General features: G+C 44.2%; 1 protein-coding gene across 1 annotated transcript in view; it reads right to left on the bottom strand.

Moving 5' to 3' along the window:
* Positions 1–26,752, bottom strand: part of CSMD2 (CUB and Sushi multiple domains 2) — a 495,158-nt gene that overhangs the window by 19,589 nt on the left and 448,817 nt on the right. Inside the window, exons 53-59 of the mRNA XM_015572780.1 lie at positions 25,057–25,230; positions 23,622–23,795; positions 17,282–17,455; positions 14,100–14,288; positions 7,669–7,842; positions 3,877–4,059; positions 268–444 (exon numbers count right to left, since the gene is read on the bottom strand). Of these exons, the coding sequence (XP_015428266.1) occupies positions 268–444; positions 3,877–4,059; positions 7,669–7,842; positions 14,100–14,288; positions 17,282–17,455; positions 23,622–23,795; positions 25,057–25,230 (1,245 nt within the window). The remainder of the gene's footprint in view (positions 1–267; positions 445–3,876; positions 4,060–7,668; positions 7,843–14,099; positions 14,289–17,281; positions 17,456–23,621; positions 23,796–25,056; positions 25,231–26,752) is intronic.

Genomic DNA, 26,752 nt, shown 5'->3' with positions numbered 1-26,752 from the left:
GTCATCTCACGTAAAGGGGCTAAATAGTAGCTACTGCGGGGGGATGGGGTGAGCATCCAATGGCATTGCCTATAAAAGCTAGCACTTAGCTCAGTCATAATGTGTCCTCAATAACTAGACATTGTGTGTATGAATCTCATTCAGGGGCGAGTCCCATCACGCCAGGCAGCCTTCCCAATCTCCCATGGACAGCCTTTGTCTTGGACACGGAGGAGCCCACTACTCTCAGCCACCGTCTGCCACGGAGCCCATGGGCCTGGTTCTCACCTGTGCACTCTGGGTCACTGCCGGTCCAGGTGCCATTGACCGAGCAGTGCCGGCTGAGCAGGCCTGTGGCGTAATAACCTTCCCGACACTCATAGACGATGGAGCTGGAGAAAACCAGGCCATCGCTGAACACGACGCGGGCGTTGCTTGGAGTCCCGGGGTTCCCACAAGAGATCACTAGGAAGCCAAAAGAGCACATCATTCCCCAGAGCAGGGGCAGGCGGGCCCTGGGGACCGAGAACTGCCCGGAGCGGGAACTGTGTGCCACCTAAGGACCCGCGGATGGAAATGCCTCTTACGCTACTGTCAGGCCTGATCACCTCACCCTCCGAAGCGAAGGAGAGACCTGTATGATTTCTAAAACATAAAGACTATGTCTGTTTTATTATCACACCTAAAAATTTACACAATTCCTTAGTATCTCCCAATATTCAATCCGTGCTTAATTTTCCTTAATTCTCTCTCTCTTTTTTTTTTACAGTTGAGTTGTTTGCATCACGATCCAAACAAGGCCCACCTGTGGCTATTTGGTTGCTGTGTCTCTAAGACTCTTGGAATCCAGAGATGGTTGTTCCCTGTCCTGTGACTTATCTGTGACAGAAACCAGGGCACTTCGTGGAGGTTTGTGCCTTTTCCCTTGCATCCCATCAGGAGGCACAGAATGTCTGGTTGTTTCCTTGTTCCTGATGTTGAGGCTGATCAATGGGTTCTGGCATGATACAATTCTCATTAGTTTCTCTCTTAATGCTTTCAGCAGTAATCGACGCTTGCTAGACTAGATTTGCTGTTCGGGGATAGAAAATGGTGATATTCTAATTCTGTAATTCTTTCTGCATTCGTTAAACTGCTTTAATAAAGAACATGCCCGTCACCAAACATTTGCTTACCCTGAAATGCGAGTCATACAGGAAGGCTGGATAATGCTTGATTATTTTTTTTAATCAGACCTCAGAACAAGAAGTTGGTTCCCGAGCAAGCTTCAAAGGTGACTGATGGTCACTGGAACTCCAGGACTTAAGCTTATTTACTGTGTTGCCATCCATTGCCACTATTATTCTTACTGATGCTCAAATTATCCCATTTTAGTCTAGTGGGGGCCTTTTCATGGCTCCACTTGTCTTTGGTAGATTTCTTGCTGGAGTGACAAGATGTTCCAAGTTCACCTTTCTATTTCCTGCCTCCGTCCTGGAATCTGCCATTTCTCTACAGAGCTCTGGCTGCGTTTAATGGAGATTGGATTTAGGAACCACAACCTTGGTGTTAAGGGCACTCATTGATTCTAGGATTTTAGAGTGGACAGGTCTGGGAAAATAATAAATTCATTAGTTTCCATTTTTGATTTTGATATTTAGAGGTTACTTGTGTTTTTTTTTTCAATCTTTAATTTCTTTATTGATTAAGGTATTACATATGTAACCTCATTCCCCCAATAAGAGATTACTTGTTTTTAATCTTTTTATTTTGTAAGTATGTACAACATTTATGTGGTCCTGAAGTCAAATCTACAAAATAATTCCTATATAATTAGCACAACTGATAGGCCCTAACAGCAATTTATTTATCAGGTATTTGTGTGGCTCGGGTCCCAGGAGTTCAGCGATGACCAAGTTATGTCCTCTGGCCTTGTGGAGCTCAGGCTATCTTAAGAAACTACCTATACACAGATGAATCAAAATATGATGTAATAAGTGTTACACTTGATGGAAAGAAAACACTCATAAGAGAGCGTCTTATTAGGGCTGGAGATAAGGATTTGAGTAGAGCCTTGAAGGATAAGTGGAAGCTGGTCAGGGAAGTCACAAGGAGCTGTGTGCACGTTACATAGACACACACACTCTTCCAACACCCACTTCCAGGTCCAAACTTTCAGCCACTGACTTTCTGCTCCTCGAACACTCCTGACATGTTGACTAACTCCAGCCTGGGGTCTGAGTGGCACGAGAGGGGACCTGGGTCACAGTGAATATTTGAGAATATTCTAAATTCTCTCCTTGACTCTCTGACTACCACAAACCTTTCTTACTATGTCTGAAAAAATCCTGTAGAAGCTAACTTTGCACTCCAGAAAGGCGGGACTTTGGCAGACATGTAGCACTGATTCCCATGTATCTCATTTCCTGGGCAAGTGTCCTTTGACCTTGGGCCAGAACACCTCCCTGTGCTCTGCTGGACCACTCCACAACCTCAAGTTCAAACAGCTGCTCTCTAACTCTGCCTCTTATCTCTTCAGCTCTCTGCCTCTGGGATTCATTCTCTGGTCATTTCTTGGTCCTATTGGGACCCATAATCCATGGATTTACCACTTTTTTTTTTTACAGCTTCCTATTCCCATTAAAAAAAACCCAACAACCTCTCTTTACCCACCTTAGATTTCAAGATCAATAATAATCACTGCTTTGTGTATACCCTTATCGCCCTCACCACTTTCTGCTGATGTCTTAGTTGCCTAATAAAACCCCAACCCTACACCTAATGCTTCACCTGCCCTGTGCCTGCCCCTGTGTAGCAATATGTGGTTGAAAAAAAACCCGGACCAATGCTGACTACTCTCACTTTAAATTAGTGGCCTCCTACCTTAAGTGAGCCCCTGGTGCTACCTGGCAATTATATATTTCCCTATTCCATTCCCATGCCTCCCAGGCGAGATGATGATTGCCTGTCGTCTCCTTTCCCTTCCAACATCTCCTCAGTCCGCCTCCCTTTCAGCTGTTGAACTGCTTCCTATGCAGGCTGGATTTTAGAGACAGAGGCACTGGGGAGCAGCTACAAAAAGTTGGACTCTGGGAGGAGAGGTTTTAAGACAGACCCTCTTCAGAAATTTAGGAGTGTGTGCAAAACATAACTGCCCCACTCAGGGAATAACATTAAGTGTTTATATTACTTTTAAAGGTTTAAAAAAAATTGGATTTCTAGTTCTTTGAGCATTTTGGATGCTTGTTTAACACGGTCTCCTCCCTTTAAGCTCCAAGAGGGCAATGTGTGTCTGTCACTGTCACACTTGTGTCCCTAGCACACATGACAGTATCTGACACATAGTTGTTGAATGAAACTATCCTATATAATAAAAGGCTAATATGCAAATCGACCAAATGGTAGAACGACCAGTTGCTATGATATGCACCGACCACCAGGGGGCAGATGCTCAATGCAAGGGCTGCCCCATGGTGGTCAGTGCGCTCCCACAGGGGGAGCGCCGCTCAGCCAGAAGCTGGGCTCACGGCTGGCGAGCGCAGCAGTGGCGGCGGCAGTCAGACATCCCCCGAAGGTGCCTGGACTACAAGAGGGCGCAGGCTCGGCTGAGGGACCCCCACCCCCACCACCCGACCCTGAGTGCACGAATTTCGTGCACCGGGCTTCTAGTATAGGAAATAAGTGAACAAATGGGCTAAACTTAGTTTATCCTGGTTTCTCCCCTTCTTAGGTAAGGGTGGAAAATATGTTTGTCTTTAGATTACAAATGAGGATGCACTTGTACTATCTATTGATGTCCAATCTCCAGGAGGCCAAGAGTTCACACGGGGCCATGATTTCATCTGTGAGTGAGAGCAGGTGCTAGGGGTGGGCAAACAGGGCAGGCAAAGGGGAAGAGAGAATGGTCACATACATTACCTCCACACTCAGGCTGCGTGCCGCTCCACGAGCCGTTGGCCTGGCAGGTTCGCTCTGACGATCCCCGGAGCACATGGCCAGCCTCACAGCTGAAGCGCATCAGACTCCCAGGGGCAAAGCTCTCCCCCAAACGAATGCCGTGCGCCGGGATCCCAGGGTCACCACAAATACCCATGCTGGTGCCTAGGACCAGAACCAAACAAGCACCATTGTTTTAGCATGGAAGGAAGGGAGTGAAGGACTGAGAGAGGAGGATGTTGGGCCACTGTTTAGAGGGGGCCGTGGGCCCCCCTGCACGAGGGGGTGAAAACTGACTGTGTCTAGCCCAAGTTACCTGACCAGGCTCCTGCCTTACTACTCAGGGGTCAAAGAATAGAAAGGTCTGAGGTCACCGGTGAATTCCTGGGGACCACCCAGCCAGGAAGAGAGAAGGCAGAGGGAAGAATTTTGGTGGATCATGCCTTCGTTCGTTGGCCTGCAGGAGTGTGAATACCAGTGGTCAAAGCTGGCTGCATCTCCTCCTTCTCTGTTTTCCCTCTTTTCCACCAATAACTGCTGATTCCAGAGTATCCTTCCCGTTCCCAGTGCCACCATCTTAGTTCAGATGCTCAGCATTCTCTTGCCTGAACAATTGCAAGAGCCTCCTAACTAACGTCCCTTCCTCTTCAAGTCTCTCTCTCATGCATTTTCCATTTATCCTCAGAGTGTAACAATAAACAACCACCACTCATCTGATCTTGCTTCTTTTCTGCTGAAATATCTCCATTGGCTTCCCACTGCCTATAGGATACAGTGCAAGCTCCTTGGCATTGCCTCATCTTTTCAACAGCCCAGCTTGAATCCTGATCCTTTAATTGAGGATTCCCTACTCCCAAATTACAGAGTACAGATGAGCTCCGGATTAAATACCTTAGAACCTCTCATCTCACCCCTTTCTGCATGAGCAGATAATGTTTCCAACTCATGTGTATGCACCTCATCATGAACCCACCCGTACGGGCATCAAATGCCAACGTCTGAGTGACCACGCTTAGTCTGTTGGCGCAAAGAAATGTTTAAATAATGTATAACCCACTATTGACCATTTTTGCCTCTTCCCTTCAATCCTGGAATTATGAAAATACCATGTTCCCCATTCTGCTCCCTACCAAGGGAGGGGGATTCATTCAATCTTTAAGTCAAACATTTGAAGAAAGAAGGCCCATCACATTGACCAGGTTTTCTTATCTTTTGAAGTTTTGGAAGAGGCAGTCCTGGGTCCCCTGGAAGGCAGCCTGATGGTGAGGACTCTAACTCCCACACTGCCTAGCTGACCTCTGCTGGAGCCAGCGCTATTGTGCAATAGGCCTGAGGGTGGAGCTCTCCAGTCCTGGGGGCTTATCTGACAGAATGGCCCCACGGCAGTGTTTGGAGCTTCCACGTCAATGATATAAGGGCGTCTGGGACAGATACTGTATCGTGGGAGCAGATGGCAACAGCTGACTCTTTTACTAAGGGGGCATATCAGCAAGAGGTGAGCAATGAGCTTCACAAAGTATGTCTCCAATGCTGGAAATCTCTGCATGTCCTTGATGGCCTAGGGCAGTGATGGCGAACCTTCTGAGCTCGGCGTGTCAGCATTTTGAAAAACCCTAACTTAACTCTGGTGCCGTGTCACATATAGAAATTTTTTGATATCTGCAACCATAGTAAAACAAAAACTTATATTTTTGATATTTATGTTATATATCTAAATGCTATTTAACAAAGAAAAATCAACCCAAAAAATGAGTTCGCGTGTCACCTCTGACACGCGTGTCATAGGTTCGCCATCACTGGCCTAGGGACTTGTCTCAAGGACTCAGGACATTTTGTTTATCCATCATCTGGGGGCACTGACTGTACAAAATGAGGTTCAAAAATTTGACCCTGGAACTCCTGAATGTGTGTCTCTTTGGCCTGGCAGTAGATGCTGTTGCAAAGATGACTGTAAGTTTCAGGAAGGGAGGAATTGCATTCTACTCACTGGTGCACACCTTGCATTGCATCCTAATCTCCTATTCTTCGCATCTCTTATTTAAAAAAAAATATGCCCTTGACCAGAATCGAACCCGGGACCCTTGCTCTATCCACTGAGCCGAACTGTTTATAGTCTCTCTCTCTCTCTCTCTCTCTCTCTCTCTCTCAGGCATTCATTCCTCAGCGTCAACATTTACAGAATCCTGTCTAGTCCTGTCCTTGGAGGCCTCCAGTAAAGCTCTGCCCATGATTCTGGTCTCCCAAGTGTCTGTCATCCTTGATAGATACTCAGGAGAAATGAGATGCTAACTGTGCCTCAGAATATTCAGGATCAGGACTAAACAGCTGAATGCAGTATAGCCCCTAGTGCAGCAGTTCTCAACCTGTGGGTCGCCAACCTGTGGATTGTGACCCCTTTGGAGGTCGAACGACCCTTTCACAGGGGTCGCCTAAGACCATCATAAAACACATATATGATTACATATTGTTTTTGTGATTAATCACTATGCTTTAATTATGTTCAATTTGTAACAATGAAAATACATCCTGCATATCAGATATTTACATTATGATTCATAACAGTAGCAAAATTACAGTTATGAAGTAGCAACGAAAATAATTTTATGGTTGGGTCACAACATGAGGAACTGTATTAAACGGCTGCGGCATTAGGAAGGTTGAGAACCATTGTATATGTGTTTTCTGATGGTCTTAGGCGACCCCTGTGAAAGGGTCGTTCGACCCCCAAAGGGGTTGCGACCCACAGGTTGGCAACCCACAGGTTGAGAACCACTGCCCTAGTGAGTGGGGTCCATGTCCACTGAAGGCATGCTTCTTGCTTTACTATTTCATGCTCCCAAGGGGTCAGCCTGTTTCTAAGTCTCCCCTATCAACCTTGATGTGGCCAAGGAAGAGTCCCTTCTTCCATATGCAGGACCACTTCTTGAGAAGTCACAAAATTAGAAAATCTCAGGGTTGAAAAGTTTTAGAGATTTTCCAGCTTAGTTTTCAACTTCAGACAAGAACTGTTCCTGTAATATTTCTAGTAGGTCATTTTCCAACTTTTACTAAGACGACTCCAAATGGAAATTAGAGTTTGGGCGAGAAGATTTTGGAAATGTGTGCCTTTCCTCTTTCGAATGTCTCTTCCACCTGGAACTTGCTCTGTGGACAACTCAGGAAGCCTCAGTATACTTGGCTGTTGTCTTCCCCAGGCCATCCTCCCCAAGTCACTTTCACCAGAAGTCAAAACAGAATGAAGTTAGAAAGGAACCCAGATAATTGACCTTCTTCTAGTTCAGGTTAAAGGAGTCCCCAAGGCTCATAACTTGTCCTGCCCCGTTCATGAACTGGGTGATTAACGAGTCTTTTAGAGGTGAGGGGCAAAAGTCCTGGTGGAAATAGAGTGGTGTGTCTGGGATTGGCCTGGGCAGCCAATAGCCCTTTGAAACAGTGGCTGGTGCTTCAAGAATTTCTCCTAATATCTAGTTCAATATTTTAGAAGTATAATTTGGGAGACAGGATCATCTTAGTTTGAACTATAAGAACAGCTATGTCCTCCCTAGGTTGCAGTCTCTGGGCTGTATGAACTTGGCCAGAGCTGACGAAGGATGCAGCTGGACTCAGACCACCACAGGCTGAGGCCCAGCTGGGACCTCTCATAGTTGTGCCCTCTGCCTGGTGGGGGTGAGAGGAGGGCTCAAAAGCCCTGCTTTCCTCCTGTTCTTCTATCACACTCACACTTGGGGAGCTTGTCCCTCTCCCATTAGCCAAGTATTCCCTTAGGCCCCATACCTGAGCAGTGTGGCAGGGAGCCTGTCCAGTGTCCATCTAGTCCACACACGCGGGTGGCGTTTCCCACCAGAGTCCGTTTGCCACTGCAACTGTAATGCACGACTGCCCCCACGGTATAGTTGTCCCCGGACATCTGCGAATGGGGTGGGGAACCTGGATGGCCACAGGACACCACTGTGGGGAAGAGCAAACATGTCAGCAACTCTGCTCAGGGAGAGAGCGTCATCACAGGACACACACTAGGCTTTTGGTAGTGACAGGCGGAGAGGAGAGAAACCCTGGGTATCAATCGAAGCAAACTCCCTGCTGGCACACCCAGCTGACATCAGCAGGCAATGCCTACCCATCTCGCTGTACAGTTCCCATATCGGTGAAATGAAGAGTGATACCTGTGTTTTAAGAGTTGAAGAGATAATACATGTGGTAGGTATGCAATCCTATTTGTTGCTTTTCTCTCTTGACTCTTCCTCGCTGCTCTAGGACATGCCCTAATGTCTCTGGCAGAAAGGTGGTGCACATAGCACACATAAGACAATACGGGCAATCGGGATCCTGGGATTGTCTGCGTTGGCCACAGGTTCCAGAACAAGGGCCAGTTATAGTCCTTTCCTAAATGCTTCTTATAATTGCCCACATCCATTGTCCCCAACTTGACACCTTAAGTCTGCAAGTTCCCTTTCCTGAAACAGCAAAGCGTGACTGTGAGAACCGGTGGTGAGACGGAGCTGAGGTGCACAGGTTCAGGCACACTGTGCTTTGTCTTCCCATCGCTCTTGCCACAGGTGGACCTCCGGCTCTTTCATGTACTTGGCACCTATTTATCGAGTGCCCGCTGGGTGCCAGGCGCTGTTCTGTGTGTTTGGAAGAATCAAGTTCATGCTCTTGTGGAGCTTATACTCTAGTGGGGAAGAGAGACTATAACTAATAACATGAATAGACAATTCTAAGCAGATGCTAAGAAGGAAAATAAAGCTGCACCAGGAAAAGGGTGGTCAGGGGTGGGATGAGGATGCTGTTTTTGAGCGGGGTGGGCGGGGAAGACCTCACTGAGGAGGTGACATTTGAGCAGTGATTTGAGTGATGTGAAGAGGCCAGCCATGCAAGATCTGGGTGAAGAGCATCCTGAGGGAAGGAACATCAGGTGTAAAGGTCCAGCGGCCAGAATGAACTTGGTGTGTTTGAGGACCAGCAAGAAAGCCAGGGCTGCTGGAATAGACAGGGCAGGGAAAGAAGGGAAGACGACATGGGTGGAGAGGTTGCTAGGATGGCCTAGAATATAGATTTTATTATAAGCACGAAGGGATGCCACTGGAGTGATATGACCTGATATATATTTTAAGAACATTCTAATTACATGTGGAGAACATTCTAGAATGGGGAAAGAATGAGGGAGGTGTTGCATTAGTTCAAGAAGAGATGATAATGACGTGGATGGATTAAACCTTGGGGTATGGTAGGAGATACTTGTAGTCATGGCTTGTATCTGGAAAGGGGACAGGGTATGGCAGGGATGATGACCAGAAAAGATGACCAGACCTATGCAATGATAGAATTAGTTCTTGAGTTAGCCTAATGCTGTCCCTGATGACAGCTGTCAACTTGACTGGGCCAAAGGATGCCCAGATAGTTGTTCAAGAGTTATTCTGAGAGCATTTCTTAATGAGATTAAAATCTGAGTAAGTAGACTGGATAAAGCAGATTGCTCTCTCCAGTGTGGGTGTGCCTCATCCAATCTCCTGAAGGCCAGAACAGAACAAGAAGGCTGAGAGACTTCTCTCTCTGCCTTTGAGCTGGGACATCAGTGTTCTCCTGCCCTTGGACTGGAATTTACACTGTTGGCTCTCCTACTTCTCAGGCTTTTGAACGCAGGCTGAAACTATGACATCTGCTCTTCGGGGTCTCCAGCTTGCTGACTGCAGATCTTGGGACTTCTAAGACTCCATAATTGTGTGAGCCAATTTCTTATTTTATATGTAGTATGCTATGGGTTCTGTTTCTCTGGTAAAACCCAACTAATATACCAGCAAAGTCCTACCTGAGTTCCTGACCTAACTGTGAGCAAACAAAAGCAGTTGCTATTTTAAGCCACTAAGTTTTGAGATGGCTTGTTACACAGCAATAGGTAATGGACGGAGTAAGTTTTAAGCATTATATTATTTATTTCTTAAGACAACCCTACGAGGTAGGCACCATTTTTATCTCCATCTTACTAAGGAGGAACATGAGGCATGGTGCAGAAAGTCACTTGCCCAAGGTCACAGACCTATTCAATGACAGAATTAGTTCTTGAGACCAGGTAGGTTGACCCTAAGAGGACACACTCTGGAGGCACTGTCATTGGTTCCCTTGTGCAATGGCTTGGCTCTGGCTGTCAGCTGAGGCATCGCTGATTGTTCTCCACATGATCCCTGTCTCCACGTGCTTTCTTATCAGTGATTACATTAAATGAGAATTAAACACATAAGAGCCAGATATCAGAAAAAATGAATAAAGAACAAGACCCAACTATATACTGTTGTAAGAGACACACCTTGGATTCAAAGACACAAACGGATTGAAAGTAAAAAGATGGAAAATATATACTATGCAAACAATAACCAAAAAAGAGCTAAATGGTTATTCTAATATCAGACAAGATAAACTTTAAAGCAAAATTGTTACTAGACAGAAGGACATTTTATAATAATAAAAGAATCAATCCGCCAAGAAGATATAACAACTCTAAACATATATGCTCCTAACAACAGATCTGCCAAGTACACGAAGCAAGAAGCTAACAGAACTGAAAGGAGAAATAGAAAAATCAACAACTATAGTTTGATATTTTAATACCCCACTTTAAATTATAAATAGAACATTCAAACAGATCAACAAGGAAATATAATGAACAACACTAGAAGCCAACTAGATGTAACAATAATCTATAGAACACTACTTAGTAACAGCAGAATATATACTCTTCTCAAGTACACATGGAACATTCTCCAGAATAGACAATATGTTAGGCCGTAAAATGAGTCTCTATAAAATTTGAAAAGATTGAAATCATACAAAATATATTCTCCAACCACAATGCAATAAAATTAGAAATCGATAATAGAAGGAAATTTGGAAAATTCACAAATATATGGCAAGTAAACAACAGACACTTAAATAACTAATAGATTAAAGAAGAAATCAGAAGACAAGTTAGAAAATACTTTGAGGTGGACAAAAATGAAAATGTAACTTGCCAAAACTTATGAGATGCAGTGAAAGCAGTTTTTAGAAGAAAATTTATAGCTGTAAATACCTACATTACAATATCTCAAACCTCAAACATAACCTTATTTTTTAAGAAACTTGAAAAAGAGGAGCAAACTAAACCCAAAGTAAACAGAAGAAACAATAAAGAGATAACTGAAATAGAAAATAGAAAGAGGAGAGAGAGAAAACTAAAAGTTTTTTTAAGAGATCAACAAAATTGACAAATGTGTAGCTAGTTTGATGAGAGAAAGAGCAAGACAAGATAAGTTAAAATTGCTAAAATCAGGAATAAAAGTGGTTATATTACTACCAGCCAACCTTGCAGAAATAAAAGGGATTATAGGAGTATACTATAAACATGAACAGTTGTAGGTCAACAAATTAGATAACCAAGATAAAATGGACAAATTCCTAGAAACACACAAACTACCAAAACTGGCTCAAGAAGAAATGGAACATCTAAATAGAATTATAACAAATAAATAGAACAATCAAAAACTTTTATCAAAGAAAAGTCCAGGGCCAGTTGACGTCACTGCTGAATTTTAGCAAATTTTTAAAGAAGAAATAACACCAATTTTTCTCAAACTATTCCTAAAACTAGAACAGGACACTTCCCAACTCATTCTTTGAGGACTGTATTACCCTGATACCAAAGCCAGACAAAGACATTGATAGGAAGGAAAACTACAGACCAATACCCTTTATGAACATAGTTGTAAAAATCCGCAGTAAAATACTAGCAAACCAAATTCAGCAGCATAATAAAAACATTATACACCATGACTAAGTGTGATTTGTTCCAGGAACACAAGAGTGGTTCAACATATGAAAATCAATCAGTGTAATACACCACATTAATGAAATGAGGAGGGAAAAACCCACATGATCATCCCAATAGATTCAGAAAAGTAATTTGACAATCATCTAACACCCTTTTGTGATAAAAATGTTTAACAGGCTAGGAATGGAAGGGAACGTCCTCGATCTGATCAAGGGAATCTATAAAACCTCCATGGCTAATGGCATACTTAATGGCTAAAGACAGAAAGCTTTCCCCCTGTGACCAGGAACATGACAAGAATGTCTGTTCTTGCCACATCTATTCAACATCGTACTGGAAGTTCTAGCCAGGCTATTAGGTAACAAAAAGAAGTAACAAGCATTCAGTTTGGAAAGGAATAAGTGAAACCATGCTTAGTCACAGATGAGATGATCTTGGTGACACTGGATTAAGCCAGTAATTTTCAACTGGTGTGCTGCAAGAATTTTTAAAACATGCAATGACTGTTTAGTCAGGGGCACTGGCCTCTTTTCCTTCCCTTAGATTGTCAAGTGAAAAAAAAAAAAAAAGACAACACCAACAAAACAATAACCGTCAGTGTGAATGAATCAAAATTTACCTATTTATTTGATCAGATTGGCAAAATATAAAATATATATTTGGATGTGTCACGGAATTTTAGTAATTAGTTGATGTGTGCCATGAGATGAAAAAGGTTGAAACTTGCTGGATTAGGCAATGGTGACTTAACCGTTTGGCTGCTGACGTATTTTTTCGGACATATGCCAAAACTGCGGCACTAATTGCGCGTGTATGGGAAAAAATGTAAAACACTTTTTATACAATAAACTCACTTGTATTGCTTTGCAACAACAAAAATTAAAAAATACCAATTGTTTACATAAATTTGTTTTAAATAAGAAGAGCGCGATAGCGCTCCTTAGCAGTCAAACGGTTAAACATTCCACCAAAAGCACAAGCAACAAGAGAAAGAGTAAAGGGCGTTATCCAGAAAGTGAAAAGATAATCCACAAAATGGGAGAAAATGTTTGCAAGTCATGTATCTGGTATGAGTATAGTGTCCAAGAATATACAAAGAACTGTTAAAACTCAACAACGTGAAGACAAACAACTCGATTAAAAAATGGGCTAAGAACTTGAACAGACATTTCTCTAAAGAAGAGATACTAAACTAACGGCACACATGAAGATGCTCAACATCGTGTCATTAGGGAAATAGAAATAAAAACCACAATGAGAATGGCTATAATGAAAAAGATGAACAATGCATAAGTAAAAATGTGGAGAAACTGGAACTCTCACACACCGCTGGCAACCATGTAAAATGGTGCAGACACTTTGGAAAACGCTTATCTTCAAAACATTCAAAATAAAGTTACCATATGACCCAGCAATTCCACTCCTAGGTATACTAGTCTATCCAAGAGAACTGGCAACATGTGTTTGCACAAAGACTTGTACATACATGTTCTTAGCAGCTTTATTCATAACAGCCAGAAAGTGGAAACAGCTCAAATGTCTATCAACTGAGGAATGAGTAAACAAACGTGGTATGTCTATACAATGGAATAGTATTTGGCCATAAAAAGGAATGAAGTATGGATAAATGCTACAACATGAATGAACTTGGAAAACCATATGCTAAGTAAAAGAAGCCAGTCCAGAAGGCCACATGTGTAATTCCACCTACATAAAATTTCCAGAATAGGCAAATGCACAGATAGAAAGTAGACGGATGATTCCCAGTGGGTAGGGTAGTGGTGGAAAATGGGAAGTGACTGCTAAAGGGTTTCCTTCTGGTCTAATGAAAATGCCCTGGAATTAGAGAGTGGTGATGATTGTACAATTTTGTGAACATGTTAAAATCACTCAATGATAGACTTTGAAAGAATGAATTTTATGGTATGTGAATTATATTTCATTAAAAAATGCAAATGGATTAAATCTTCCAAAAGAAGCTAGTTATTCATTCACATCCAGGTCGGTCTGCCTGAAGCGTTGCGGCATTCAAAGGAAGGACTGTGTTGTCTTTCTGGAAAAGCAAGAAAGGGGTAAGTGGGAGACAGTGTTCTGTCAGGCAGGCAATTCTAGAGGAAGAGGACCCTGAAAGCTGAAGAGGGGGCGGCAGTGCTGGGAAGGCCCACAGCCAGGAAGAAAGAGCACGCGAGGTGGTGTGGCCACTAACCCAACCGGGGCCAAGCAGGGCTCTGCCATCCAAGGGGCAGTCAGCGACAGTCACTGTGAAGTAATGCACACATGCACACATGTGTGCGTGCACACACACACACACACACATACACACACACAGGAGCCCAGCTCGATGACATGACCTATCCTATGACTGCATAGGTGATCACTTGGAGTAATGACATCTACTTACAGAGACACTGCGGGCGGGGACGGTCCCATGTGCCGTCTCCCTGGCAGCTGAGCGCCGGGGTGCCCAGGAGGTAGAAGCCGTGGTTGCATTGGTAAGACACTGTGGTGCCGTAGCTGAACCTGTGCGGGCCGCTGGCATGGACTTGACGGACGCTGTTTTCTTGGTGCCCAGGATCTGTACAGTTAATGACTGCAATGGGACGGGATAATCAGACACAGACCAACTGTTCATATGCTTTTAAATGAGAATTCAGAAGCCCAACAGGCACAGAATCCCAGTGAAGCAAAATTTCTAGATCAACACGAAGCAGATCCTGCCTGGGAGGGGGAGGGGGAGCGGTCTGGAGGCTGGGACTGCTTGCCCCTTGATCATGCGGTTAAGGGACTCATTCTCGCATGACAGCACCTCCTTGCAGAAGCCTCCCCTCCCCCTCTCAGACAGGTTAACCTCTCCCTCCTCCATGCTCCCGTGCAGGGTCGACGCTCGAGGGCGTGGCTGCTCCATCTGTGTGCCGGGTCCTAGCCAGTGTGTCTCCTGCAGCAAATCTCATCAACTGTAAAACCTGAGCATGTTGGGCTCTTTTGGAAACGGTTTTAATCACTTTTAGGAGTATTCCAGGGAGAGATTAATATCTGGGGGAAAAATTTGACTTTTAAATGTTAAAGGGTTCCCAAAGCAGCTTAACTCAGAATCAGGGGGCAATTTTAGAATAATGACAGTATCATTCATAACACATGTTGTGTCTTTTGCTTTCAAAACACTTTTGCTACCATTATCTTGCCTGAATCTCAGAGGCATCAGGGCAGGTGTTTTAAATCTGTGATAAGCTTTTAAGGTACCTGATGAACCTCTCTGAGGAGAGATTGGCATCACAAAACAAATAAGTGGCATTTATTCACTTTCAAGCATTGTGAATCCCAAGCATTGTTCTGGGCAGTAAGGATACCACAGATTTCACAGTCAAGTAGCGTTTCTCTACCTAGGCACTATGGACATGTTGGGCTGATAATTCTTCATCGTGGGGTGGTCTGGTCTAGGATGTTTAACAGCATCCCTGGCCTCTATCCACCAGATGCCAATAGAAACCCTCCAGTGTGACAACCTAAAAGGTCTCCAGACATCTGTCCCCTGTTGGGGCAGGGGGACGGGTAAAATCATTCCCAGTTGAAAACTGCTGGTTTAGAGAGAAGAACAAATAAGTGATTATTTTGTTTGATAAGTGCTCTAATAGGGGCGGCAGAGAATGTTCTGGAAGCACAGAGCAGAGCATCAGAGCAGGCGGTGGAGCGGGAACGGCTTCCCAGGAGAAGGGACATTTCAGCTGGCTCTTGGTGACTGGGCACAAGTCACCTAGACAGAGAGGGGGTGGTGAGGGCGATGGAGAAGAGACTTCATTGGAGGAGACTGTCTGGAAGTGCCCTAGGGGTGTGTGGGCACTGGGCACGCAGAGGGAATGGAAGAGGCTGAAGCCCAATACAGAAGCGAGGCTGGGGGCAGATGAAGTGAGGAAGGATGGGGCTGGGCAGGAGGCTGGGCCAGGCCCTCAGGCCATAAGCCAATGGAGGAGAGTACTTTCTCCTAAGGGCAGTGGGAAGTCTGGGAAGGGGTTTTAAACAGGAGGTGACTTGATCGGATTTGCATTTTAGACAGGTTGCTCTGTCAGGCTGGAGAATGACTGGTGGGGAGCAGGACTGGAGGCCAGGCTCCTAAGGGTTGTATCCCTGCCCTCTGATTTCAGGACCAGTCGGGGGTGGGGAGTGAGTAGGGGGTAGGTGTAGCTGCAGGTCCGGGAGAATTTGCATCTTGTGTTGGGGGGATGAAGCACAGTCCTTGAGGGGAAGGGACATGGGAGAACACCCCAAAGCAGCAGTTCTTAACGTTTCCTGCCTGAACAAATGACAGAAGGAAGGCATAGAACAAGGTCTTGTTCTCTGTAACCTTCACTCGTTCAAAACAGCGCCTTGAAAAGTTAAGAGAAGGATGTTCTTTTAGGACTAGTTATGAATGTATCTCATGTTGTAAAAAATCATTTGAAAACGTTGGCCCTTTAGTATCAGTTACAAATGAGCTGTCACATTGCACCCCAAATGCTGCGAGGAGGAGCCGGCGTCCAGGGAGTCTCAGCCTCCTCCCTGTGAAGAATGGTCCACTCCAGGTCAGGCTGGGCTCTCTCGTGCCCGGCTCACTCTGACTCCACTGAAATGTCACTGAGCCGGCCCGGCCCCTCCTGGTAAGAGGCAGACAGTCCACTTGCCCTTTACCGCTGCGACCAGCCTTCCGCGCCTTAGGAGCTATTTCCCAGGTGGGGCCCAAATATCCTCTATGCAGAACCTGCCCCTTCTCTCCCCTCCCCTGCTTCAACCCAACCATAGACTATTTGCTTTTTATTTTCCATTCAAACCCTTCTGCTTTTTTTCTGTCATCAAAAATGGGGCTCTATGTGATGAATTATTGGTTTACAAAATGTAAACAAAAAGATTATTTTCGATTGGCCAGTATGGCTCAGTGGTTCAGTGTCGTCCTATGAACCAGGAGGTCACAGTTTAATTCCTGGTTAGGGTACATGCCCAGGTTGTGGGCTCGATTCACCAGTGTGGGGCATGCAGGAGGCAGCTGATCAAAGATTTTCTCTCATCATTGATGTTTCTATCTCTTTCTCCCTCTATCTTCCTCACTGAAATAAAAGAAATAGTAATTAAAAAGATTGTTTTTTTAAAAAAATATATATTTTATTGATTTTTTTACAGAGAGGAAGGGAGAGAGATAGAGAGTTAGAAACATCGATGAGAGAGAAAAACATCAATCAGCTGCCTCCTGCACATCCCCCATTGGGGATGTGTCCGCAACCAACGTACATGCCCTTGACCAGAATCGAACCTGGGACCTTTCAGTCCGTAGGCCGACGCTCTATCCACTGAGCCAAACCGGTTTCGGCTAAAAAGATTGTTTTTGACTGCTATTTTGACAGGTGAGACTTCGTTTGCTCTTTTTATGTAGCCAATGATGACATTTTCCACAGATGCATCTAGGTTGAGGAAGTCCCATTTATTACCCTTCTGTCCCCAGTCTTCCCTATCCAGTCAACATGACGGCAGAACTGAATCCAAGGGCTTTTGCTCTCAGGTTGGGGGACCACACATGGCAGAGGTCCTGGGGTGAGTGGGAGGAGCAGGGTGACTCACTTCTGCAGGTGGGCAGTGTGTTGCTCCACTGCCCGTTGGCCAGGCACTGGGACCCGGCAGCGCCCTCAGACACATAGCCAGGGTTACAGACAAACTTGACCACATCGTTGAGGTTAAACTGGTTGCCCTGAGTGAGGCCATTGATCGGATTGCCTGGGTGTCCACAGGTAATTGCTGTAACCAAAACAGAAGATAGGTAAGCCCTCCTGTTACTGCACATCCCAAGAAGTTCATCCTCCTCTCATCTGGCATGTCTCATGCCCATCAGTGAAGTTCAGCCATAAGTCTAACTTTAGTCTCTTCTGCTGCAGAACTTTTATTTCCTGAAGTCCTCATAAGGACATTCCTTCTTCCTTGAAGGCATGTCTACAGCTTGGACAACTGGAGAGAAATCATCCAATGACTCCCCACAGGGCGAGAGGCCTGGATTGCAGTTCTCTGTCACCCAGCAACACAGTCCTGCCTCTCATCCCCGGGGCTCCCCGTCTCCACTCTTCATTGCTAGGTACACTGATGACTGCCCTCAGCTGACTGAAACCCACGCTAGTTCCCGGCCAATCTTGACAGGGCAGAGTCACTACTAACCAAGCCTGAACAGATCGGTCACTCTGCTAGACCAGAAACCAAGGCCAACCCCAGGGACCCAGAGTTGTTAGGAGATGGTGGGAGAGTGGGTTCACAGGCCCACGGAAAGGCTATGTGAAATACTAGGTGTATGCAGTCAGCTTAGGAGAGGACCCCTCATTCTCACCAGGTTCACCAGGGGTCAGGACCTCCCTCCCTAAGGTTAAACACCACTCGTATAAAGTGAGAGACGAGTGCTGAGGACGAAAACCTTTGGGAGTAGCACCTTTTGAAGGGCAGATCCACCAAAACGCCTGCAAAGGAAACTGAAGGGCCCTTAGCAAAGTAGAAAAACAACTGGACAGGAGGTGGGAGTGTCACAGGAACCAGGGGGAGTCTCAAGAAATGTCAGGCACCCAGATAGGTCTGCTTCCTGGAGAACCCAGGCTGCAAAGGCGGGGAGGGAGAAACACCGCTAGGAAGGAAAACAGGCCCCCAGAGGCTCGAGCGCTTCACTGCGCTCGAGCACATGGACCACTAGAGCCAAACATCCTGAGAGCAGAGACTATGACACATTCAATTCATCTTTATCCTCAACACTTACATGTCTGGCACATAGGAGGAATGTTTATTGAATGTAGTCTTACAGGCTGAGGGAAATGAATAGAAAGGGAAGATCGGCAGCAGAGAGGTAAAAACCGACTAAGCTCCCTAAGGAGGCAGGAGGAAAGAAGACCCAGAGGCTCAGAGGAGGGCACAGCCTTGGGCCTGGAGAGTCTTCTACTGAGGTGAGAGGACGGGGCGAGGATGGATGAAGACAAGGGCAGGTGTGTGGGCGGGGAAGCAGGACGGGGAAGGAGTTAGTCTGATGGCTTCTATTATTGCTGCACAATAGAAAGTGAGATTATACAGGTGGCAAATAACTATTGGGGTTTAAATACATTATTTCATTTAATCCTACAGCCCTGTGAGGTAGGCACCATCATTATCCTCAAGGGAAAATAGGGACACAGTTTCCTAGTGTTTCAGCTGAGTTTTGAACCCAGCTTCTCTGATTTCAGGCCATCTTAACTCTTTGCTTTTCAGCAGTTCTCAACCTGTGGGTTGTGACCCCTTTGGCGGTCAAATGACCCTTTCACAGGGGTCGCCTAAGACCATCCTACATATCAGATATTTACATTATGATTCATAACAGTAGCAACAGTACAGTTATGAAGTAGCAACGAAAATTATTTTATGGTTGGGTCACAACATGAGGAACTGTGTCTAAAGGGCCAGAAGGTTGAGAACCACTGCTTTAGCTATTTGCTGAGAACACAGGTGGAGGAGATGGAGTGTGGTTCTTCAGAAGAAAGGCGACATTGTAGAACAGCTGTGTGGGAGTGGGCACGAGAGCTAGCTCTGGGACTGAGGAAGGATTGCTGGAAAGCTCTGAAGATGGTTGATATTGGAAACGAGTACATATGTGAAGGCAACTAACACGGTGCCTACCACAGAGTAGTCACTTATAAATATTTGTTCTTTCCTGTTCCAGATACTCCCCAAGCTTCTGTGTTCCTGGAGACAATGGGGCTTGGGACATAAGATCCTGGATTCTGTGGTGTGACAGGGGGTGGCATCACCAGCACCGCCATCATTGTCATCATTACAACAATAACAGCATCTCTATCTGCTTGACATCTCTATCAGTCACTATTCTAATCATTTTATTATTTTTACTGTTCTGACCATTTAATATGTATTAATTTATTTACTTCTCGTAATATTCTTTGAGGTGTCTGCATGTTATAGATGAGAAACCTGAGACCCTGTGAGGTAAACCAACTCATCTGAAGTCATACAGCCCTATGACATATGGCGACAGACCTGGGATACGAACCCAGGCACTCTAAGGGCAGGGTCCGCCTGGCTAATACTTTACTCTACAGCCTTTCCATGTGGACCAGGTCTAACATATCCTCAGGTCAGGCAGACATTCTCCACTTAATTCTAGACACCAACATTCTCTATTCTTTATAACTCAATCTATTCACACACGTTCTGTGCCAATTTCTTGAAGGCATTTGAAGTTTTTTTTCTCCTGAATGAAACCAAATATGTTTTCTTTATGCACATCTGGAAGACAAAGTGAATAGAGATGGGCCTTGCTTTTGGTAAACTTAATCCTTTAGAAGCTATTAAGACCTACTTTCTTGGATTTCTTACTGAGTAAGTTTCATTATTTTATTGCTCCATAAAGGCAAATGAAGAAAAAGAATTAAAAACAAAAACTGGCCTTACAAAAATTAAGAACACAGCCCCGCACTTTACACCAAGGCTTACTTTAGGGAGCATTAAAAAGTGAAGAATTTTCCGAATTACTTCAAGGCAGCTGAGAAAAATGATGGTCACCTAATCCAAAAAAATGCAGATGATCAAGAAGAACAAATAAAACTGTAGAAAGCCAGGCCTGCAGCATAACTAGAAGACAGAGAACGCTATAAACTTTAAATTATGTGGAAGGAGAAAAACAAACAGGGAACCCGGCAGAACTACTTCTCATGCTGCTGATGCAAGCCTGTGTGGAGACCCAGGCTGCCTGGGAAGAGAAGAGAGAGGCAGGGGGAGGGCCACATCCTGCTCTAAAATCACTGCTGGAAACAGGGCGTTCATCTTCAGTAGGGACATCCTGAAGAAGGGTCTGGGACGTCAGGGTGCACTGACTACAGGGAAGGGGCAGGAGAGAGTGTGATTCTCCTCCTTGCTTCTAGGAGAAAAGAAAGGCAAACAGATAAAGGAAAGTTGAGAGAAGAAGAGAGGGGGAGGGAGATAGAGGCAGAGAAGAGCTATCCTCTGGAGACTGGGTAACAAAGGGAAAAATAAACAAAAAGGGGGAAACTTAAGGTCCTGCAATGACAAAAGAAAAGCAAACAAACAAAATGGGGGACAAACAACTTGCCCTTATCAAACACAAGAAAGGCTTCGATTAAAAAACAAGACATGTATCTGTCCAGTTTATTCACCACCACTTGCTGAAGATACTGTTATTACACAAGTGTAAATTTTTACTTTCTTTGTCATAGATTACTTGACCATATAAACAAGGGTTTATTTCTGGGTTCTCTATTCTGTTCCATTGATCGATATGTCTGTTTTTGTGCCATACCATACTGTTTTGATTATTATAGCTTTGTGGTATATAGTTTGAGATCAGGAAGCATGGTATCTCCAACTTTATTCATCTTTCTAGTTGGGGTCTTTGTGGCTCCATATAAATTTTAGGAATATTTAGTCTAGTTCTGAGAAGAATGATGTTGAAATTGCATTGAGATATGGAAGCAACTAGGTGTCCACTTATAGATGCTTGGATAAAGAAGAGGATGTATATATTCTATGGTATATTATGCAACAATAAAAAAGAATGAAATCTTGCCATTTGTAACAACATGAATGGATCTAGAGGGTATTACGCTAAATGAAATAAGTCAGGCAGAGGAAGACAAGTACCAAACCTAAGTACAAATGTGGTTTCATTTGTATGTGAAATCTAAAAAAACCCAACAAGACCAAAAACAAACAAACAAACAAGAAAAACAAAACAAAAACAGACTTACAGAAACAAAGACCAAAGGGATGGTTACCAAAAGGGAGGAGGGTATGGTTGGAAGGGTATTGGTTAGCCAATAATATTGTGATAAGTTTGCACGGTGACAGATGATTACTGGAAGTAATGGGGTGATCACTTTGTAAAATATAAAAATGTCAAATCACTGTATTGTACACCTGAAACTAATATAACCAATATATGATTGTATACCAACTATACTTAAAGGAAAAATAAATTTAAGACAAAGCAATCATATTCGGCTACATTGACCGAAGGGAGACTTCTGTAAACCTTTGGAAAGTCACAAAATGAATAAAAAACATCAGCCTAAATCTATACAGAACTATGATAAAAAGAAAACAGAAAGAAATCAAAACATCTCGGTTGATGAAAATCTCATCAAAAACAAAACACACGAAATGTAAGAAAATTGTACCAACACTCTAAACTTAATTAAATATTAATATATAAGCATTTGGAGATATGGAAAACCATCTTAAGCATCAGAAAATAAAAAAAAAAACTAAAGCAAGACATGGAGAAAACATGCGAGAAAATTAAAGGTAATTGATGACATGCTGGAAAGAATTGGAGAAAAAGACAAAATTACCTCAGAAAGAAGACTAAATTATAAGAGAGAGAATGTTATGAAATTGTAATTTACCAAGAGGCATTTAAGAAAGTCAAAGAAAGGAATAGTGACCAAGGATTTTATGTACAATCCAGCTATCCTTCAGGTTTTAAGGTTCAGATAACAGTTTTAAACAAGCAAGAACTTGGGGAACATTATGCAAAGGAGGCATTATTGAGGAATCCACTAGAGACTCAGCTTGATCCAGCTAGGAGGTAACTGAGCAAACTTCGGCTGCATTGGTGAGCTTTTCATATATTTAATGGTAGACCTAGGAGTAAAATGAAGGTAGGGAGAAGGGCACAGCGATATTACATAAACACTATAATAAACCTTTTATGTTCTGACAAAGTAGAAATAATGCAACGAAAGATGGAAGGGGAAAGGAGTGAGGACCGGGAAGCAGAACAGGCTCATTGATTATTGTATAGTCCATACGTGAAAGCTAATGGCATTAAAATGTTATAAGAACAAAATGGTGTTTGTGATGTTAAGGATGAAAGTAAATACTATAAGCCTAAAATCAGGCACAAGTACAATTCAAATAAAAAAATATTACAAGTGACAGGGAAGGCATTTTTAAAGGCTAAAACCACAATCTATAATGCAGATATAGTAATTATGAATATCTATGCACCAAATAATACAGCGACTACCTGTATATAGCATAAAATACAGGAAATGCGAGGAAAAATAGATAGAAGCACACTAATAATAGAAAACTTTAAAACACACTTCTCAGAACAAAATAGGTCAAGCAGACAAAAAAAAATGTATATAAGGCAAAAACAACATAATCAATAAGGCACATCTCATGACTATATAAGAAATTTACACCTTAATATACTTTCTTCTCAAATGTACATGGGACACTCATAACAACAGATCAAATATTAAGCCACAAAGAGATCATCAGTAAATTCTAAGAAATAGGATATTATGTACAATACAATAAATTTAGAACTAAATAAAACAATAAAAAGTAAAAAGTCTTTCACTGAAATTAAAAAAATACTCTTCTATATAAAAATTTCTGGGTGAAAGGGGAAATTAATACTAAAATTGCAAAATTTCTAATAATAAAACATGAATTATTATAATCTATGGGATATGATTAGAATAGTGACCAGAAGAACTTTCATAGTCCTACATACTTATAAAATGAAGGAATGAAAATAAGTGAATTAAATTCCCAACTCAACAGATAAAAAATGCATAAAAAAGTTAACCCAAATAAATCACAAGGGAAGAAATAATAAAGGTGAAAGCAATAATTAGTGATATGCAGAAAATTCAAAGTAATAATTGCATCTTTGTAAAAAGCATGCATGCATATAAGCATAACCCATGGGCACAGTCAGTAGGGGGGTGAGGGCTTGTGGGGGTGGGAATGAGTGGGGAGAGGTCAATGGTGGAAAAAGGATACATATGTAATTCTTTAAATAATAAAGGATTAAAAAAAAGTATGCTAAACCTCTGCTAACCTAACCAAGAGGACCAGGGAGAAAGTCCACGTTGAATCTGAGCCCATGACTAGGGAGAGTGGGTAACATACTTACGCACACAGAAAGGGGTCTTGCCCGACCAGTGATGATCCTGCTGGCAGATGCGCACGGACATGCCGATCAGGCGGAAGCCGGCGTTGCACTGATACACCACGCTGCCCCGGTAGTTGTAGTTCTCCCCATTGATGTGTCCGTTGACAATGGGCTCAGGGGTCCCACAGTGTCCGGCTTTGATGGGAGACAGGGATAGAGTATAAATCAAATAGGAGCTTACAGAAAGTGAGGTGGGGCTTGGTCAGGGTTGGCGGAGACAGGGATGGTGGGGAAAAGGACCAAGTTACCCAGCCACCCATTGTTTTCCCACTTCCCCCTGAGAGTAGCCGACCAGGAGTACCCTTCAGGCAGTCTAGACATGATAGAAATGGCGTTGAAGACTTGGCAACCCAAATTTCAAGATTGCATCCCATATGACTACCCATGTCGGACCCTTAGTTTCTGTGTCTAGATGCAGGTGAGAAATTATCACTGTTACCTCTCTGCACACACACACTGGCCCCATTTTTTCTCATCAACTGAGCATCTACCAAATGGAGGGCACAGTGGTCTACAGTGAGGCAGTCAAAGCCTGGTTGTGTAGAGAATAACTATGTAAATCCATTCTTCCTTCTCCTTGAATGGCAAGGCCCATAGAGGATGTCAACCCAGGGGCATTATCTTTATTCAATGGGGATTGGGTAGAGCATACTCCTAGCATTTCCACTCGCATCCTTGGCTCTGTGTGAACATGACAGGGGTCAGAGACAGTGGGAGGGAAGCACGGGGCACGCTGGAACAGACTGTCCAACCTGTGCGATTAGGTTTGTGCAGCTGGGACCCTCCTTTGCACTTGAGGTGTCCAAGTGAGGAGTGAGAGGAGAGAGAGCCTTAAGACTAAGGTTTAGGCAGGGGATGAGCAAACCATGCGGGAAATAATGACTTGGTTCTTTGTAAGCCAGGTTTTTCATTTCTTTATGAGTTTAACATTGTTCATTTTATATATATAAGGTATAGAATAAGCAAGTAACCGAAATATATTTCTATATTATATGTGTAAAAAACATATAGGTGTAAATTTGCTACTACATCATATATAAGGTGTTTTAGGTCTGTCACAGGGCTGTGTCTCTGTACGTTGCCCTGCAGGTGGACACTTGGGCTTCCCCCATCATTCAGGGGCCAATAAGAAGGGGCAGTGTGTTTGAGCAGAATGAGAACCCCTCAAAGACTTGTCTCTTCACACTTTAAGTTGTTCTCATTCTTTTGGGTGCCCCAAGAGAAGCTAGTTTAGGATTTTAGTCATGGTGGATGCCCAATAGCTGGTGTTTGGATTAGGCATTTTAGGGAAGTAGGTAAAACGGTACTGTTCTAAGACTGGGATCCCACTTTGGAAAGATGTAACCTGTCCTGAGGAGGGAACAGAGGGCAGGATAGGCCTGGGGAGGTCACTTACCAAGGCAGCGGACTTCAGAGCCACTCCAGAGCCCGTTGGCCATGCACTCCCGTACCCTGGAGCCCACCAGCGTGTATCCAGAATTGCAGGAGAAGATGGCTGTTGCCCCGTAGACGGACAGGGTCCCGATGCGGTGCCCATTGGGTGGGATGGGGAGTTCTCCACAGGAGATGACTAAAAGGATAACAAAATGCTCGGTAAGCCAGCTGCTGGCCCGCTTCAGGTTGCCTGGTTGAAGAGGAGGGACACGTGCTGTTCCTGATTAGCAAGAATATGACAAAAAGAGGATCTGTCTAGCCTTACTTCGCTGGGACTCATGACTAGAATATGGGTCATGACTGTGCTTTGTGTGATGTTGCACTGGAGCAATGATTCTTGACTGAGGTGCTGCGAGAAGCACCCAAGGAGTTTTAAAAATGCGCAGGCTGCACTCTGCACCCATGATTCACGACCTCTGGCCCAGGCACGTGCATGTAAAAAGTCAGGTGGTCAGAAGAGCACTCTGCTGAGGAACCACCCGACTAGAGAAACAGCAATTCAGTGGCCTGCTCCTTGGTGTTCTCAGCAGACACTGCAGGTAGCCACCAGCTGGCATATGGGGTGAGACCCAATAGCCAAGGCTGCGTTGGAATGTGAGCCCCTTCACTGTCATTGGCTGTTTCAGGCTCATGACTCCTACTCGGCCACATGCACAGTTATATTCTACCATGGAGTGTGCACTTGGCTCATAAGACCACAGGGTCTTGGGTCACAGGTGTTGGGAAGACACCACTCCTCTTCGTCTCGAACTTCCCAGGGCTCACTGACAGGCTATCTTCACCTCTTCCTTTACAAACACACTCCTTATCGACTAGGGAAATGTCATGAGTGCACTCCACCATAGTGGGTGCTGCGGTGAGCCACAGAGACCCCCATTCGGGATGGAAGGATCTATTTCCCCAGCTGCTGGCGCAGACCCTCAGCTGCTGGCCCTCTTCAGGTTGCCTTGGGGGAAGAGTTCTCCCACCTAAAGATGTGCTCTCTCCCTGTGGCAGCCTGCACCTAATGCTTAGTCAGGGCAGAGGTACAAAGGCACCGTGGGACAACTGTGACAATTCTGCAGGGCCACCCCAGCTTCAGAGTTCCCCGTGGGTCGGCTGAGACCTTCACCACTGCTGTATCAGAGCCCACTCCTCTGCCTCCTAGTCCCATTCCCTTCCCTTCCACAGGGAGGGGTCCCAGGAGCACTCCCTGATAAACCTCTGTCCTAGAGTGGATTCCCAGGGGCCCTGAATTTTGAAACTATTGTGAAGAACTGAAGAAAAACAGGTTGCCATGGAGAAGTTGCGGCAGACACACTTATGTGGCCTGTCCCTTGTGCTATACCCATTCCTCCTGCACACACTCCCCTTCCAGGTCTTTTCACACCCCATTATCACTGCGTCCTTATTTGTCTGCCTCTCCAGTGGATGACAAGCCCCTGCTGCAGGCAGGAACCACAAACTTTTATCTTCATAACTCTTTAGTACCTGGCATGAGTGCTGAATAAATAAATTAGTGGATGCTCACCTGGCCAAAGGCAGCTTTTTAGATAAGGAGACAAGATGCTAAGAAGTATTTCCTTAAAGTAGTAAGCATCTCCCCGGCTGCTGATTCTAAGTGTGTGTTAAAAAGGGGGTACGTTGTAATCCCAGGTGATACCCTTCTTCTCCTTCCC

The sequence above is a fragment of the Myotis davidii genome, unplaced genomic scaffold, assembly GCF_000327345.1.
Source record: "Myotis davidii unplaced genomic scaffold, ASM32734v1 scaffold88, whole genome shotgun sequence".
Lineage (NCBI taxonomy): Eukaryota > Metazoa > Chordata > Mammalia > Chiroptera > Vespertilionidae > Myotis > Myotis davidii.
This window is presented reverse-complemented; position numbering and strand designations above follow the sequence as displayed.